At 43.5% G+C, this 18,227-nt stretch overlaps 1 protein-coding gene across 1 annotated transcript in view; it reads right to left on the reverse strand.

Moving 5' to 3' along the window:
• The window catches only part of Vat1l (vesicle amine transport 1 like), a 162,805-nt gene that overhangs the window by 88,213 nt on the left and 56,365 nt on the right, over positions 1-18,227 (reverse strand). Inside the window, exon 4 of the mRNA XM_021170867.3 lies at positions 9,084-9,226. Coding sequence (XP_021026526.1) covers positions 9,084-9,226 — 143 coding nt within the window. The remainder of the gene's footprint in view (positions 1-9,083; positions 9,227-18,227) is intronic.

An 18,227-nucleotide genomic window follows, 5' to 3' on the forward strand; every position in this document is an offset into this window, starting at 1 on the left:
TCAGAAGAAGTTCAAGGTCATCTATGACTATGTAGAGAGTTTGCAGACACTCATGGCTCACGTGAGACACCATTTTACAAAAAAAAAAGTATGAGGTCCAGAAGTGTCTTTAGGATGGGTCTGGCCACTGTCATGCTCACATTAAAAGCATCCCTGGGTGTCCTTTTTTTTTTTCATGAGAGCATCAGAACCATCACCAGCAGAACCAGTCAACTCCAACAGGTTCAAGGCCCATTCACAATTCTGAACTCCCCATTTCTAGAGGTGTCCCACTGCCTGTGTATACATAATTTCCCAGCAGCAGAAGTGGGACAAGGGACAAGGCAGTGGTTCCTCTGTCTTGTTATGTTGCTGTCACAAGTCTCTGTGGAGTTAAGATACCAGCAAACCCAGCTCAGGGACTCTCTGGACCAGCTCAGAAGTAAGATACTTTGGAATTTTTGGCCTAAACATCACAGTTCATTCTTCTTTTGTTTCTACCCCTGGTCTCTCTTTGCTTTATGCCCATATGGAAAAGGGAGGGATTTCTCTGAGTGGTGAGGCTCTCTGAGGGCAATTACTGGTATAGAAAGTCTTTGACCCTGCTTGGAAGGGCTTGGTTTTTCTGTTTCCTTGGCTCTCTGCTGAGATTTCTTTTATTCCTAGATTCCTTGTCATCTGAGAACTTGCCTGTGTCATAACTTACATATGCTTGTTGCATAGTAGGCTTCTCACAGAATGGTTGGTCATAGTAGGCTTATCCCAGAGGTCTAAGCATAGCTCCCAGCACTCAGTGTTGAGCATAGTGACTGGGAAACAGCAGCTTCTAGAGGGTTTCACAGTGCCTAGAACATTGTAGGATTCTTTTAGAGTGCTGAGCACAGTACTGAGGTTTTCCCACAGGGTACTAGGCACAATGCTTAGTGTACGGTAAACAACTCATAGATGCTAGGCATATTGTCATGCACACAGTAGGATTTTCAGTGGGATGTCTGGCACATGACAGGCTTATTTAAGACCCCCTGGAATCATAGGCTTCCCACGCGTATGGAGCTCAGCACTGATACACATATGACTTCTCACAGGATGCTTAGTGTTCTGTGCAGAGAAAACTTCTCATAGCGTGTTTGATGGGATGCTTAGTACATAGTAGTTTTTACATATGACTATATCAGGCACACAGTAGGTTTTTCACAGGGTACTGAGAACAGTACTTGGTTCACACAGAGCAAACCTCTCTTGGAGAGGACTAGCCACAAAGCCTGGTGCACATTAGGCTTCTTATAATTGTTGGGCATGATGCCCAACATATAGTAGGCTTCCTACAAGGTGCCAGACATGGTATGTGGTGCACAGCAAACAAGCTCCTTAGATAGGCTTCTTTTACAGTGCTAATCATAAGAGTGAATGCACTGTAGACTTCTCAGGAAATGTTCACTACTGGCAGTTCTTGTGCACTCAATAATATTCTTTCCAGAAGTCACCTCTGAACCTGCCTCCCCTATTCTCTCCCAGCAATTTGATTCTTAATAATTTACCACCAGTAGTTGAGTAAGCACCTACTATGGGCCAGGCACTCTGTTAGATACTGAGATGGCCAAAGGCAAGAGAACAATCTGATTTTTCTGAGCTCACACATCATGGCTTCAGCCTTAACCTGGGTTTGCAGACTCAAGTTCCATGGCCAAGCAGCAGACCGCTCCAGTGGGAGCTGGGTCCTTTCCTCTGGATCTGGTTTCCCTCATCTGGCTTTGCCTCAGCTTTGCTCTCCAACTCCTAGAGCCTGTCACGCAGCAGGTGACTGCAATCCAGGCCCACTCCCTGTCATCCCTGGAGGCTCCACAGTCATGTTAAAGAATATCCCCAGAGCTCCTGAGCCCACAGCAGCTGAAACACAATTTTCCTTTCCTCCTGTGTTTTTCTCCACAGTCATTGGTCACCACGTATACTGGCTGGTTTGTGTGTGAATTTGACATAGCTGGAGTTATCACAGAGAAAGGAGCCTCCTTTGAGGAAATACCTCCATGAGATCCAGCTGTAAGGCATTTTCTCAATTAGTGATCAGGGTGGGGAGGGCCCATTGTGGGTGGTGCCATCCCTGGGCTGGTAGGTAGTCCTGGGTTCTATAAGAAAGCAAGCTGAGCAAGACAGGGGAAGCAAGCCAGTACGTAGCATCCCTCCATGGCCTCTGCAACAGCTCCTGCTTCCTGACCTGCTTGAGTTCCAGTCCTGACTTCCTTTGGTGATGAACAGCAGTATGGAAGTGTAAGCTGAATAAATCCCTTCCTCCCCAAGTGGCTTCCTGGTCATGATGTTTGTGCAGGAATAGAAACCCTGACTAAGACATCGTGTCTATTTTCTTTCCTATTTTCCTCCTGTGTACCCACACATGGATGAAGGCCAATAGGTTAACTTGGGGCATCATTCCTCAGACTGTCCACTTTGTTTTGTGAGAGGGGAGTTCCTCGCTGGCTAGGAGCTTGCCGAACAGGCTACACTGACTGGCTAATGAACTCTAGGAATTCTGTTTCCATCTTCCCAGCATTGGTATTACACGCATGCGCCGTCATGTCCAGCTTTTTAATGTGTGTGCTGGGGTCAAACTCAGATGTTCTTGTTCATGCAGAGAAGCACTTTATGAACTGAGCTGACCCCCTAATTCCTATTCTTGTCTTTTGAGTTGGTCCATTCCTGGCCCTTGAGTCCCAGACTCATCTCACATAATAGCTCTTAACTGCCTTGAATCAGCAAAGGATTCTAGACTTTCAATGTAATCCAATTTTAACTCCATCTAAGGGCTTTTAAGAGCTTCATTCATGTAGCTAAGAAAGTTATGTTTAAAATTTTTATATTTAAGGGGTGGAGAGATGGTTCTCTAGGCCTGAGTCCAATTTAGTTTGAGTAGGTTCCATTCAATAGCATCCATTTGGTTCACCCTAGTGATAGGGTGAAAGGGCAGTACTCTTTAACTTTAAATCTCCACCCTGAAAAGGAGCAATATACAGCCATGGTCTCAATCACAGATAAGACACAAACAGACCAAAGGAACAAATCCTATTCATGTCTGCTTTGGTGAACCAAGAGGTTTTTGGGGGTTACTTCCAGAGCTTTAGTTGAACCATTACTTCCAAAAAACACGAGTAACTCACTTGTGCAGCAATATGTGTCAATCATGGTGTCATGGCAAAGGTGTCAATCATGGAGACTGACAACTTGAGTTTGAGTTCTGAGATTCACACAGTGGGAGGAGAGAAATGACTTCCATGTTATCCTCTTATTTCCATGTGTAGACCACGCCACACAGCCCTCCAACCAACCAACCAACCAACCAACCAACCAAGCAATCAACTAATTAATAATACATGTAATAAATTTTGATTTTTCATGTGCAACAATTACATGCATTTACAAGTCACAGCATGATATTTTGACACATGCACACACATTACAAGAAGCAAACAAACCTGAGGACTTAGCATATCCACTGCCTTAATTGCCAATCATGACAAAGTTGCTTAATTGGGAGCTGATTGTTCACAGCCCTGCCTGAGTGATGTCCAGAGATGGCTCACACTGTCATGACTTGGAGGCTATGGCAGGGAGCAGCTAACTACATCTATTAAGTACCATTGCACCGGATGACCTCCAACCACAGAATGACTTCAAGGGTACCCAGTGGTGGGACTGACAAGCCCTGATTGAGCCCTGTTCCTGCCATCTCAGCATCTCCCACAGCCACAGACTTCAAGTTGGATGGCTTGGTTCCCTGACTGAAGTTCAGGGGTTGGGGGTATGGGAAGCCACCCCTACTGCCTTTGGGAGAGTGACCATAAAGGGTAGAAGGTTTAAACTACGGAAGCAGGCCATGCAGGGCAAGTCCCACTGTGTGTGGATATGGAAAAGGTATGCAACCATTCCATACCTTGCCTCTTCCCTGAAAAATAAGGACAGAGTCCACAGCACCAAATTTGCAAAGACCTGAAAGTGAGCTCTCACGTGTGCTTTCGGCTTTCAGTCAGATGTTGCTCCTGTGTGTCACCTTAATGGTCTGCATGTCTCTACTAAGAGCTGACTTAATCACTTATTATATTAACTGTGACTACTAGTTTGGAAATTTCAGGACACAAGGATATGTGTGCCTTGCTCACTATTGTGTTTGCACACCATATTTGTGAGCATCAATAATAAAAAAAATAATACATGAATGCATGAATATAAGGTCTTAAACAATATTGTGCACCATTTCCATCAAGAAGTGTTTGATTTTTAAAGGCATCTTTAAGCTTATTGAGCTACAATTGATGGTAATAAAGAGAATGCATTTAAAAATGTGCAGTTCACAGTTCAATGAGTAATGGCAGTCCACGCCAGTGAAACCTATTCAAGGTCATGGACACATCCCTTTGGCATGAATATTTCCTCAGGTCATCTTGCAAACCATAAAGAACTGGAGAAAAATGAAGCCAACAGATTTGGAGGGTAAATCCAGCTCTTAGCATCCATCTTCTCATCTATGGAGTGGGATGCCTTCTGCATTATAAAAAGATGCCTGTGAACTGGTCATCTAACTGGGAAGAGGATGTCTGAGCATGGCCGCTCTTGCCTGCCTCACCCTGTCGGAGCTCCCCTAGAGTTTGTTCCCACATCTCCTCCTGAGGTGCTGTGTACCTTTCCAGGGTACCAGGGGGCTAACTGTGCATGGGACTCAGGCTTCTAACTGCTTGGCCCATTTTCTTCCCCTTTTACACACAGCTAAGAAAACGAATGCAAAGGTGAAGTCTATATCAGAGTTGTTTTTTCCCCCTTTTAGGCTCAGGAGATGGCTCCGCTGTTAAAGTTCATGCCTTACAAGCACGAGGAGAAAAGTTAGGTCCTCAGAACCTAAATGAAAATACTGGGCATGGTGCACAAGGTGGTAGTCCCAGTACTTGGAAGGCAGCGGGAGGAGGAAGCCTGAGGCTCCCTGGCAAGCCAGTCTAGCCATGATGAGCTCAAGATCAATGGGACACCCAGCCTCAAAAAGGGGTGTTAATATTCTTGAATGCTATCCTTTGATCTCCACATGCATGTGCACACACCTGTGTGATCATACCTGCACATATGAAAATATGCATAGGCACACATATACACAGCACATGCATTAGAAAAGAAATACTTATTTTTCTCTAATTTCTTCCCTGGCTTAGCATAAATTCCAACGAGGCCCTCCATTTGGTTGGTCTGTGTGAGTTTTCATTGCAAAGAAGTTTTGTTTTATTAATTTTTTTTTTGCAGTTTGCTGTACATAGATTACTGTAACTATATTTGTAAGGAAGACACCAAAGAGAAATGACTGCACAACGCTTTACTACATGTGAGTGACTGTTTTTTCCCTTTCATTTTATGTCCCTGTGCACAGAGAATTTGAATCAAGTTGTGATCACAGTCTTGATGGAATTTGGCATTCTGTTTTTGTCCCTTCAATTCTACTACAGGCATCTCTCTCTCTCTCTCTCTTTTGTGACACAGCCTTCATAATTATCATTTTTAGGGTTGTTGCGTAACACATGCATGTGGTGTAGCAAAAATCCCTACACCATTTGCCTTCCGTTGACAGCAGAGGCCGGAACTGATTGCCGCTGTTACAGACAGGCCTATTATAATTCACTGTCAACATATGCTGAGCTGAGGCCCAGGCAGAAGCAGAGCTCCACTGAGCAGCTTGGGGCCTTGGGCCTTGATCTTGCTCCCAGTACTTCCTGAGGATGGAATTTCTGGGTAGAGGCTATGGTCACTGTCACAGCTCCCTAGCCATTTCCCATATCTCCTGGGTCCCTACTTAAAATGAGCTGTGGGAAACCACCTCTGAAGGCAGGAAGATCCCGGTCACTGTTTCCTTTCCGTTCTCCTAATAATAGTAATCACTGATTCAGGCTCCGAGTGGGGCCAGGCAGGGAGGGCCTGTGATGGAGCAGCTGTGTAGGAAGTGAGGCGGGCAGGAGTCTCCCAGCTGTGGGCTTCCATTTGTTGAGAGCAGCTGTGGCATCTTGATCTGATCTTCTGTTCTTACTGCTGTTCATAACTAGCCACATTTGTGTTTTCTCAGAACCCCGAGTTTCCCTAGCACTGCAACCATGCTGCACCCCCTAATCTAAAGTGCTTTTCTCCCTGGAACTTCTCATCCTTCAGCTCTCAGCCAAGACTCTTACTGAGGTCAGTGTCATGTCAGAGTTTTCCACTAACACTCTATAGGGTATGTCAAAAGTACAAATCAATGTATTCTTTGAATAGTCTCTTTTATATTTTTTTCCCTTTTATTGGATATTTTCTTTATTTACATTTCAAATGTTATCCCCTTTCCTGGTCTCCCCTCTGGAACTCCCTATCCCACCCCCCATCTTCCTACCTCTATGAGGGTACTTCCCCACCCACCCACCCACCCACTCCTGCCTACCTGCCCTGGCATTCCCCTACACTGGGGCATCGGATCCCCTCAGGCCTAAGGGCCGCTCCTCCCATGTACGTCCAACAAGGTCATCCTTTGCCACATATGTGGCTGGAACCATGGGTCCTTCTTCCTTCCTTCCTTCCTTCCTTCCTTCCTTCCTTCCTTCCTTCCTTCCTTCCTTCCTCCCTCCCTTCCTCCCTCCCTCCCTCCCTCCCTTCCTTCCTTCCTTTCCCCTCTCTTTCTCCCCTATCTTTTTTTTCCTGTCCCCTTTCCAACACAACTAGACTCCAAACTCCATAACTATAGAACCATTCTGATTGGTTGTTGCTGGATCCTCTTCTTTGGCACAGGTCCAATCCCATGTCGGACCCTAACATATTTATTAAACAGTGGTTAGATGAATGCAAAATTATCTGTTAAGGATGTTAAAGAAAAGATTAGTGAAGTTAATATTCTAGCCCAGAGCTTGAGAAACTTGAGTCAAAAGTAGGTGGACTGGGCAGCGGGAGGTCTTTGAGAGCATCTGATATCCCTGCACCTCTGAGAAATGGGGTGGAGTTCTAATATTTAGCTTTAAATAAAAGCTTCCTTTTTTTCACATCTTACTGGAGATATTGGGACATCCTTACATTATATATAACTCTGTGTGTGTGTGTGTGTGTGTGTGTGTGTGTGTGTGTGTGTGTGTGCATATGTATGTGCATGTAGAAGCCAAAGGCTGGCACTGAATATCTTCTTCACCGCCCTCCACCTTAAGTTTTAGACAGGCTCTCCCTGTGCAGTCCTGGATAGACTGGAACTCACTATGTATTCAAGGCTGGCCTTGAATTCACAGAGCCTGTCTCTGCCTCCCAAGTTCTAAGATTAAAGATGTACACCACCATGCCTGACTTTATCTTAGTTTTTGAAACGGGGTCTCTCATTAAAGCTTGAGGAATTCTTGGCTAGACTGGCTGGCCATCAAGCCCCAGGGATCCTCCTGTCTCTGCCACCTAGTGCTGGGATTATAGTTATATGCACTGTGCCTGGGTCTAGGGATTGAATTTAGAGCCCTCATGCTTGTATAATAAGCTTGTTAATGAATTAGGCATATCCGTATCCAACAACTCCAAAGCTTTTACTCAATGAAAAATCTCCTTTCTAAAAATACTCATCAGGAAAATCTCCTTTCTAAAAACACTCTACTTTAAATATATATATATATATATATATATATATATATATATATATAAAATTTCTGCTTGAACAATCAGCGTTGTCCCTCTTCATCTTAATTTGTGATTTGTTAAAAAAAATGTTTCCTTTTCATGGCGCTGGCTGGGTGACTAATTATCTCTAAGCGTTATAATTTAGTGTTAGACTATGAAAAGAGAAAAATAACAGTGTCTGGCCACCATTGATTCCTCCAGCAGCTCTCAGTTAGAAGTGCAGAGACCGAGTTCACCCCAGGGAGCCGCCAAGTGAAACACACACACACACACACACACACACACACACACATACCATCTACAGACATGCTATCACCTGGGCTCTCCATGCGATTCCCTTGTAGGCACACATGACCATAATCAATAGGTTCTGGGTCACAGGTACACCATAATTAGATTATATAGGCAGATCAGCCTGGCCTTACATGCTGTTGAGTTTTGCTATTTTCTTGACCTTTGAACCTTTGAACCTTTGAACCTTTGGACACATTGTTCAGTGTGCAGGTAGGTCTCTCTATCTCTATCTATTCTCTTCCAGGTTTCCCTCTTCCTACAGGTAACTATGGCTCAGGCTCAACTCTTCAGAAAAGTCACCCTTTCTACAGTGAAAGCATGTGTTCACAAGTCAGAGGGCCTGGTATGAACCCCACTGTTCACCATTCCATGAACGCTAGGTCTGCCTGCTTATATTATTAGGTGACAGTTTTCAGTTTGCTCCCAGTAAAGTGTGCCCAAAGACCCAAACATTAGCAACAAATTTGGGCAGCATATACGTATTATCCCAGGACTGACCAATAAAAGCCTCCCAGGCATGGCCTGTTGCTATTTTCCCATCTTCTAGGTAGAACCAGAAGATCAGAAGACTCAGGAAGTTGTCGGAACCAAACTATAAAGAGTCTGGGTTCCAGAATCTTCTTACAGTTGACATCTACTTTGAGATTTTTATGTGAATGAATGGGGATTAAGTTTGCATGTGTCAAGACAGTGTAGTGGCAGGAAGCAGGACACTAGCACATTAATTCTGCAAGTTGTAGGACTGGCTTCTTCCTTGGGGATGGTAACAGGGAGGTTGAGAGTACTTGATGAGCTGACACGTATGAAGAAGCATCAGGCTCAGAGCTAGCACTAAGCCTTCAATATACGTTTATGACCACCACCATCACTAGTCATCTTTTGAAGATTTATTTTTATTTCATGTATATGAACGCTTTATCCAAATGTATGTATCTGCAGCACATGGGTTTGGTGCTTAAGGGAGACAGATGTAAGCATCAGATAACCCTGGACCTGGAGTTACAGACAATTGTGAATGTCCATGAAGTTCTAGACACTGATCTTCTGCAAGAACAGCAATGCTCCCAACCACCCTCTCTCCAGCTTCTCTGTTATCCATCTTTTCAATGAATACTAATGATCTTCAAGAGAAGATCAAAGGGCCAGCCCAGAGCTCTGCACAGCCACACCCTTACCTCTTTACTTCCTGCACGTAGTCTGCATTTCTGTCAAAGAGGTGGGTCACAGAATCTTTGATGGCTTCATGCTTGAAAGTAGAGGCTGTTCCAAAGACGGTCACATTGGGGACGGTAGAGCACAGCTGAGCCACAGCTTGACCCTGGCAATGACACACAAGTAATCACATCACCCTTGAATGCCACCATTCTGGGAGAAGTTTTACATAACATGGGTCAAGAACACGGCATAAAACCTAACACAACAACAGACAACAGTAAATCTTAACTATCTAATAGCCAGTCTTGCTGGGCAGAAAGTAGAATTTCTCAGCTTTGATGTAGTTGACTTTTTTTTTTTAAGTTTGGATTCATGGTTTTCTCAGTTAAAGGTGTAGGATATTTATCAGTATCCTTGGTCTCTAGCTTCTTGAGGTAACGAACGTCTTCAGATCATCAGTTGTCTTGGCTGGCAACACCTTGTGTGTGGGAAAAGCCAGTAGGCGCCAGAGAATCCCAGCTCTAAACTCTTATTTAACCATGGTAAGCTAAATCTCAGCAGTAACACTTCTAGGTCCACAGCAATCTTGGAGAACATCTGAATCTGGCTCTAAGAAGCAGATTCTAAGCAAACACTTGAATGTAAATGTTTTATTTGTAAGTTAATCTTAGGCACTAACAGGATTAAGACCCAAACAGGGAGTCAGCAAAATAGCACATCCTGTAAGTGCAGGGCTTGCAAAACCAAGGGCCTGAGTTTAATCTCCAGAATTTATATTCAGAAAGGGGCGGGGGTGGCAAAGAAAAGAAAGAAAAGCAAAAAGCTGACCATGGTGGGATGTGCTTGTAACCTTAGTGCTGGGGAGGTAGAGACAGGTGAATACATGGGGCTTGCTGGACAGCCATCCTCGCCAATTGAACATGTTCCAGGCCAGTGAGAGACACTATTTCAAGCAAAATGTGGATGGCAAACTGAGGAACAACATGTAAGATTGTTCTCAGGACCTTCCACAAAGAACACATATGTGCACATGAGCCTATCCACACACATAAGTATATAAATACATGCACATCCCCCTTATATATAAAAAGATTCAAAAGAAAACCAGATGATTTAACCCAATGGCTCAGTTCAACAGTATATAGCACTGGAGAGAAACAAAATCCCCCAAAGAAAGAGCTGACCGTGCATGTTTTATCAAATTAATATCTGCCATGGACACCCAGAGCTCAGTATCTCTGACATTTCCATCATCAAGGGTCCACCAAACCAATTTCCATCTAGTACTGACGTAGGACTGCTTCTGTAGGAGTAACTCTTGGCATATCTGGTATGTTCTGGTGAGTCAAGTGTGCTTCATGGCTACACTGAAAAGCACACAGCAAGCCACAGCCAGCATTTTGTGTGTGGAGCAGATATGGCTGGCTGACAGTGTCCCATAGGGAGGGGTTAAATGAGGTATTACTATACCAGACTGAGGACCTGGTACAGAATGTGATTCTTACTCTATCCTCAATCTTAATCATCTATCCCCCTTGGGGACTTATTATATCCAGGGCTAAAGATGGCCAGTCAAATAAAAAGGTCAACATGTGATTTAAATGGTAAATGGTCTGGGGAATGAACAAATGAAGTTAAGAGGTGGATGGTTTGTGTCTTCTCTACCAATAAGGTCAACATTTAAGACATTGAACAAAATTATGTGAGCTTGTGCATCTCAAAACTTTCTGGTAAAAATAATATATGTGATATATATATATATATATATATATATATATATATATATATGCTGCCATTGCTTTCCAGCATCCCATTTACCATTTGAAGGAGGGAGATTTTTCTACCAGCCATCTGCCACAGCTGTTTCTGCCTATCATCTTATGTTCATGTCTTCATGTTGGTGGGTAACTCAAGTTGGCAGGTCAATTTACAGAAATGTTATCTTACCACCTTTCCCAATTAAAGGCAAGATGGAGAGATTCATAGAATGTCAGAGGTAGAATAGCACCCCATGTCTCCTCCCCCAACACTCTCTTACAGATAAGAGAAAGGTCCAGGCCTCTCAGTTTTTCAGAGGCATGGCTGGGACTCAAACCAGAAGGCTTTCCAACTACACTCGCTTCCATTTTCTATTATTCTAGACTGTCAATTTGCTTTGACATTTTAAGCTAAGCAGTTGTAACGCGCTGCCTAAAATAGATACGGCATGATCCATGATAGGTCAACATTTCAGAACATGGACATAAACCTAAGACTCTACACAGGGGGCAGTTCTCTATGCGAAGTACTGTTTTGGTATTTATTTAATGTTTTGTCCCAGATTTCATAGGACAAGGAGGGCTCTGTCTTCTAAACGAGCATAAGTATCATCAGACAGTGAATACAATGACTCCATCAAGTTCACTGACCTCATGCCAGCCTTGGCTACATCTCTGACATGATATAGCTTGAGCACACCCTGATGGTGATGGAAGAGGTTACCATTAACTTTAACATCCCTGAAACCCCTTCTTCCTGTCTTTGGGCAAATGTGACATTGATTCATTCAACTGTTTCCCAAACCCCCATTGTTTAGTTCAATGCTATTGACATCTGTCTCCATCCGATGGGTTCCCCCAGACAACACATCAAATTCATCTGACCCAAAACACAAGTCATAACCACCTTGAAGATGGATGGATCAATCAGTTTTTGAGGAATGTGCAATAATGACATGAGGCGCGGGGTGGCTTTCAAGATAGAAGCTCCTTTTCTCTCACTTTGAAACTCATTCCAAATCAAGATGTGGATTCCTCTCAGAGGTTACAAGGGAGATTTCTGCTCCAGGCTGCCTTCCTTGTCCTGCAGATGGCTACGCACCGCCTCTGTGTCTACACTTTGTCTTCCCTCTGTGCTGGTTTCTTGTGTACAAAATTTCTCCTCTTCTGAGGATACCACTACCTTGGATTAGGGACCATTGTAAGAAGCACACTTTAGTTTGATGGTTACTTCTAGACAAATCCTGCTATAATTTGAATTTTAAAAAATCTGGCAAAGGTGTGAGTGTTCAAGGCTTATTTCCCAGGCTGCAGTGCGGTTGAGAGATGTCATTGTCAGTAATGGTGGCCTTTGAAGGAGATATTGGGACTCTGGGCTTCAATCTTTCTTGTGTCATGACTGATTATGGTATGGGTTGCTTTATTTTACCATGTGCCCTACCAAGATATTCTAGCTCAAAACAGTCCTATAATGACAGAGTTGTAACATTATGGGACTATGGTTGTACATGAGATCTGTTGTTGACTGAAATCATTAACATACAGGCATGACTCTATATAATGTCACATTGAGTATTATGCATAAATAATAATATATAAGACATATATTACATATATGAAACGACATAGTTAGAATACTGTATAATCATATATTGATAATAAATATATTTGTATAGTTAGTGTTATATAGATAAACACATTTGCATATAATTAATACATAATATAGAACATTTAGGGGCTGGCGAGATGATTCAGCAGGTAAGAGCATGTGTTAACTTTCTCTTTTTGCCTCCTTGGGCACTCTCATGCACATGCACAGACAGACAGACAGACAGACAGACACACACACACACACACACACACTTATGACCAATCTTAAAAACTTCAAAAAGGATATTTAGTTAGCAGAAGATAATCAGGATTCTTTCAATAATATCCGTATACTGTGTAAGTATGACTATGTTATAATAGACTATTGTGTAAGTAAGAATGGTTGCAAAGCAGAACTTGAGCTGTTTGTGGCCGTTTAGCATCCCATCAACTCACTGAGATGATTAGAGACCCCTGTACGCTCTCAATGATTTTCTTAACAGTAAATACTGCGCTGTGTTCTGTAGTTAAGCATTTCCCCTCACAGTTATAGGAAATCTGTCTTCTGCTTTCTTCTCACTCCCCAGGTAGTGCAAGATCAGCAGCTCATTCATTCTTTCTTTTCCCTAGCTAGCCTAGGAATCGCGGGGACTCAATAAACATTTGTGGGAAATGGAATGACTTCTCAATAAAAAGGATTTTGCAATTTACCTGCAGACCCCATGGCATTTAAATGAACAACACAATCCGTGTTCCCGGCAGCAGCAATAAACAGAGTTACGCACATGCCTGTTTTAATTGACTCTCTTTCCCTCTTAGGGACACAAGCATTCTGCCCCAAGCACCTCTGTCCTTCTCTATGGCTAACAATGCGACAATAATAGCAGTTGTGCTTCCTTTTGTCCCCTTCATGAGCCAGGCACTAAAGGCTTTGTTAAAGCCTTAAACCTCTCCAAAGCAATTTCTGTTTCTTATTTAAGCCTCAAAACGGGCATTCGGAGTATTGGGTCTGTGACTGAGAAAGCCACATGCCTGGATTTTGAGGTCACTCATTCTGCTGGCAATTTTTCCATCTGTCCATCAGATCATTTAGGCTGATGACCAAGGACCTGACCTTTTATCAGTTCAAACTATTGGCAACACAGTATGATGCTGTTATCTACAGCTGTGTTTGACTGTATTCATAATTATCCTCCGACACATGAAGCCCGGGGGTCACCAATTAGATACACCTAGCTTGGATTCTTGGAGATACTATAGCTCTTGGCCTCAATCGCAAAGGTTTCACTGGTCTGCTCTACAGAGCTGGGTCTCGGGGTATAGGAGTGAACAGGCTTCTAGCTTTATTCCTGTCATTCCATTATCACAAGCTTGCTGGAGCCTCCCACCACGCCCCCGAAACAGAGAGAATAAGAAGTCCAGAGACAATCATGAAGAAATGCTTCAGGCCTCCATGACTCTGAATAACAAACATAAAGGCAAAGCAAGGCAAGATCTTCCTTAGAAAAGCCAGGAGCGGCAAGCAAATGGTTAGAGGAGTGGTAGGATTAGCCCCTGTCGTGGTGCATACTGAGTGTCGAGCAAGCAACAGCTTTTAGCTATAGTTTTGGAGATGGGAAAAAAGTTCAGTGGAATTCTGAAAGGTGAGCACTGAAGTCATGTATGTGCACAGACATAGACACACATGAGCATAGACACACGTCAATTAACATACCAATAGATTTTTAAAATGGATGGCTTTTAAGGTTGTTCCATTTAATATTTTTTTCTCACACTAACTTGTTCTTTAACTGAACCCCAGAGAGTCTATCTGAAGATGTTTCTTTGAGACTGTGAAAGCCAAACTAGACCTGAGGGCACAAACCACCCATCCCAGCTACTTGAGAAGTGGGGGCCAAGGAGATTGCAAGTTCAAGGCCCACCTGGGATACACAATGAGATCGAGACCAAGCATGCTGGCCTCCTTGAATGCAATCCCCCCAAACCATTGAAAAGCAAAGCAAAAAGAGAGAACAGGAAAGGAAGTTTCTATCGGCGTCATAACCACTTCTGAGTTCGCTTCAAAAATAGACGACTTCTGCTTTGTTCCTCTAAAGGTTGTTTTCACTCTTAAACAGCTTATGGAAACCACAGGCCATTAATGTGGTCAGAGAATGGGAAAATAAACTTAGCATAACGAACCTGGGCATGCACCGAGAAAATGCGTAGAGGAAATGGAGAGGAAAGATTTATTCCAAAGAATCATAGACTGGTGTTTTCCGATTTCACCAATGCACAGAGGCACTGACTTGCAAAGGTACCAATGCACTATATTACAAAGCCCAGGCCTCTGGACATTCACATTATCCTTACGCCTTTCTTGTATGACAATATGAACTCCCATGTTGGGACTTCACAATTAACGTTGTCCTTTGCCTGCTCAACAATTCAGTCCATTCTATTATGGGAAGAACATGATAGTCAAATCCCACCTTGGGGACTGCTCTCTGTGATCCACCAAAAAACCAGCAAGGTGTATCCTATGAGCTTGCCTATTGTTCTCCAAAGATTTGTCAGTTTTCCTTTTCCTTTGTTGTGGAGGGTGGAGACCTGGAGACAGGAGCTGAGGTAGAGACTAGAAGAGAAACCCCTTACTGTCTTGCTTCCCAATAGCTTGCTCAGCTTACTTTTTTTATTGAACCCAGGACCACCTGCCCACTCATACTGGTCTGGACCCTCTCCCATTAGTCACTAATTAAGAAAATGCCCTATAGGCTTGCCAATAGCCCTATCTTATGCAAGCACTTTCTCAATTGAGGCTCCCTCCTCTCTGATAACTTCACCTTGCAGCAAGTTGATATAAATTAGCAGCAACAGAGCTATGGGGGAAGCCATCACCCAGCCTAAAGTAGGGCTTTCCAGTAGTGTTTCAGAATCATTGGTGATGCTGTGAGCGAGCCAGATGGACTCATTGGCTCACCAAGGGAGACTTGAGTGTGTCAGTTGGTCCCTATTTGGATGAGTAGATGTTTGCTAACAGCGTCTAGACATTTACGCAACAGGGTCTTCTTTGTTTTAGCTCCCTGCAAAGCAGTAGACACATTGTTTTTTTGCAGAGACTTGGTAGGGTACTAGTTATATGAATGAACACATCTCAGAACTGGTACCATCCAGCATCCTCTTTAGAGACCTCTTGAAATGCAGATCCCTAGGCTCTACAAAAACCTTCGGTAGATGGGGAGTTGCAGTCTGAATTTCATAAGTCTTCTTAAGGAATCAGATACACAGGACTGGGGTGGGGGTGCTGGGGGAGGTGCTGGAGAGATGGCTCATTGGTTAAGAGCACTGACTGCTTTTCTAGAGGTTCTGAGTTCAATTCTCAGCAACCCGTGGTGACTCACAGCCATCTGTCATGGGATCCGATGCCCTTTCCTAAATTTGTTTGAAGATGGTTACAGTATATTTATAGAAAATAATTAAGTCTTTAAAAAATACACAGAACTCTGGATGCAGGTAATCCTAAGTAGGTAACATCTACTCCCTGGGGAGTAGGTAAGAAGTCTACCCAACAGACTTGAATGGCAGGTTTCTATTCAAACCCCAACTAGGACTTGGTCCTTAGTGTATCCTTTCTAAGTTCCTGGGGGATTCTGATGTGCAGCAGTGCTGGGATGCACTGCTTCATGACAGTTTCCTGCCTCTAATGTGTTCTGACATGGCCCTGACACGCTCCATTTCCTCTTTGCCTAAGTGAGGCTGACATCACAGTCACACACAGGCCCAGTGTGTGGGATCCTGTCAGTTAAGACAAATTGACATAGGCTTCTGTGACTCAGACACAGGAAGAGGAAATAAGTCCTTAACACCAAGAGCAGGGCCTGAAACTCTTAACCCTCTGGAAGCACCTGATCTCTGAGCTACCCCTGGTTGGAGCCACGGAAGCTGTACACCGAGTTTCCCAAGAGCTCTGACTCATCAGTCAATTGTAATTGTAACTTTCCTGTGGCTATTTTCTCTGAATTGAAATACCCCCTCCCCCTGAAAAGGGGCCTTGCAAACCTCAGGAAGGGAAATGGAGAAAGCATACACTTTTCTTCAGGTCTCAGAGCTACAGCCACAGGCAAGATTCGAACCACCTTTGTCAACTTCGGTCAACTTTGTCTGCCCAGGCTGTTATGGGATAGCAGTGAGTATGAGAGCTACAGTAGGTTGCAATGGGTGGAGGGGGGAAGAAAGGAGAGGGGGAAGGAAGAGAGGGGGGAGAGAGAGAGAAGAGAAGAGAAGAGAAGAGAAGAGAAGAGAAGAGAAGAGAAGAGAAGAGAAGAGAAGAGAAGAGAAGAGAAGAGAAGAGAAGAGAAGAGAAGAGGAGAGACTCTTAACAGGCTAGTTGGTTTCCATCAAGCATTGTGACAGACACTTGCTGCCATCTCATGCTTCCAAGCCTGTCCTTGGTCCCCACCATGAACAAAGGCTTAGAGAAGACAATTGCACAGCCTCAAGGTAGTTCTGCCAGGATTGGAACCAGGTTTAGAAGTGTAACTGGAAGTGATGGGATTTAACCCATGCCTCTGTAGTGCCAAGGGCAAGCTCATAGTTCATTGTTACTGACCTTCAGTGAAAGAAAAAGGAGACAATGCAGAGGTAGGTGGCTTGGCAAGATGAAGCTCCCATTCTTTGGACAGAAAAGGTCCAAGGGGAGGAGACAAGAGAGGTAAAAGGAAGGGTACCTATGATCAAATTGCCGTATATACCTATATGGCTATAGCAACACAAAGTGCACTGATTTGTATGATGAATATGTGTTCATAATTGTAATAGGGGCTACTGTGGCCCAGTAGCTAGAGTTCTTTCCTAGGAAAGAAGCATGCACGAAAGCTTGAGTACAATGCCCAGCACTGTGGCACAGGCCTTTAATTCTATTACTCAAAGTAGAGGCAGAAAAAGCAGAAGTTGAAGACTACACTTGGCTCATGCCTGCTAGCTTCAGGGCAGTCTGGGCTACATAAGACTCTGTATCAAAAAAAGAGAATAAGGGCTAGATGTGATGATATAAGCCTTTAATTCCAACACTTGGAAGTCAGAGACAGGCAGGTCTTTGTGAGTTTACAGGCCAGCCTGGTCTATATAACAAATTCAGGTCAGCCAGGGCTACATTGTGAGACCCTTTCTCAAATATATATATATATATATATATATATATATATATATATATATATATATATATATATATATGTATGTATATATGTGTGTGTGTGGTGTGTGTGTGTGTGTATTAAGATAAATTTTGCAAAAGATGGAAGGGAGGGGGGTTCATAAACCACTACTCTTAGCTTTTGACAGTTGATGGTTTCGTGGGGTGGGAGAGTCAGGCTGCTTTCTTTGTAAGTATGGTACCTGGTAGGTTGACCACACTCCAGTGTGAAGCCCCACATCTGAGAGTTATATGGGCAACACAATCAGACTCAGTGAGTTAAATTAAAAATTAAAAACAGGGGAAACAACATTGGGAGCGGGGAGAATTGGAGGGGGAATGGCAAGGAATCAGGGGAGGATTAGGAGATGAATATAATCGAAATACTTTATATGCATGCACGGATGAAATCCTCAGAACTGATGAAAGTACTGTAATTGTTTTGTTTAAGATGAAGCTCCTGGCTCCAATTCCTGGGTCCTTTTTGGACTCCACTCCCTGGCTGATTCCTGGACTCTCACTGCCTGGTTAAATACAGGAACATGGAGCCTAGTCGAGCCTCAGAGCCCTGCCTTTTAGATCAGGGATAATAATGACTAACTCATAGGGTCTAATGTGGTTCAAAGGAGGTAACTTCTTTTAGGCTA

Source organism: Mus caroli, unplaced genomic scaffold (genome assembly GCF_978045245.1).
Source record: "Mus caroli unplaced genomic scaffold, Mus_caroli_1 scaffold_10, whole genome shotgun sequence".
Classification (NCBI taxonomy): Eukaryota; Metazoa; Chordata; class Mammalia; order Rodentia; family Muridae; genus Mus; species Mus caroli.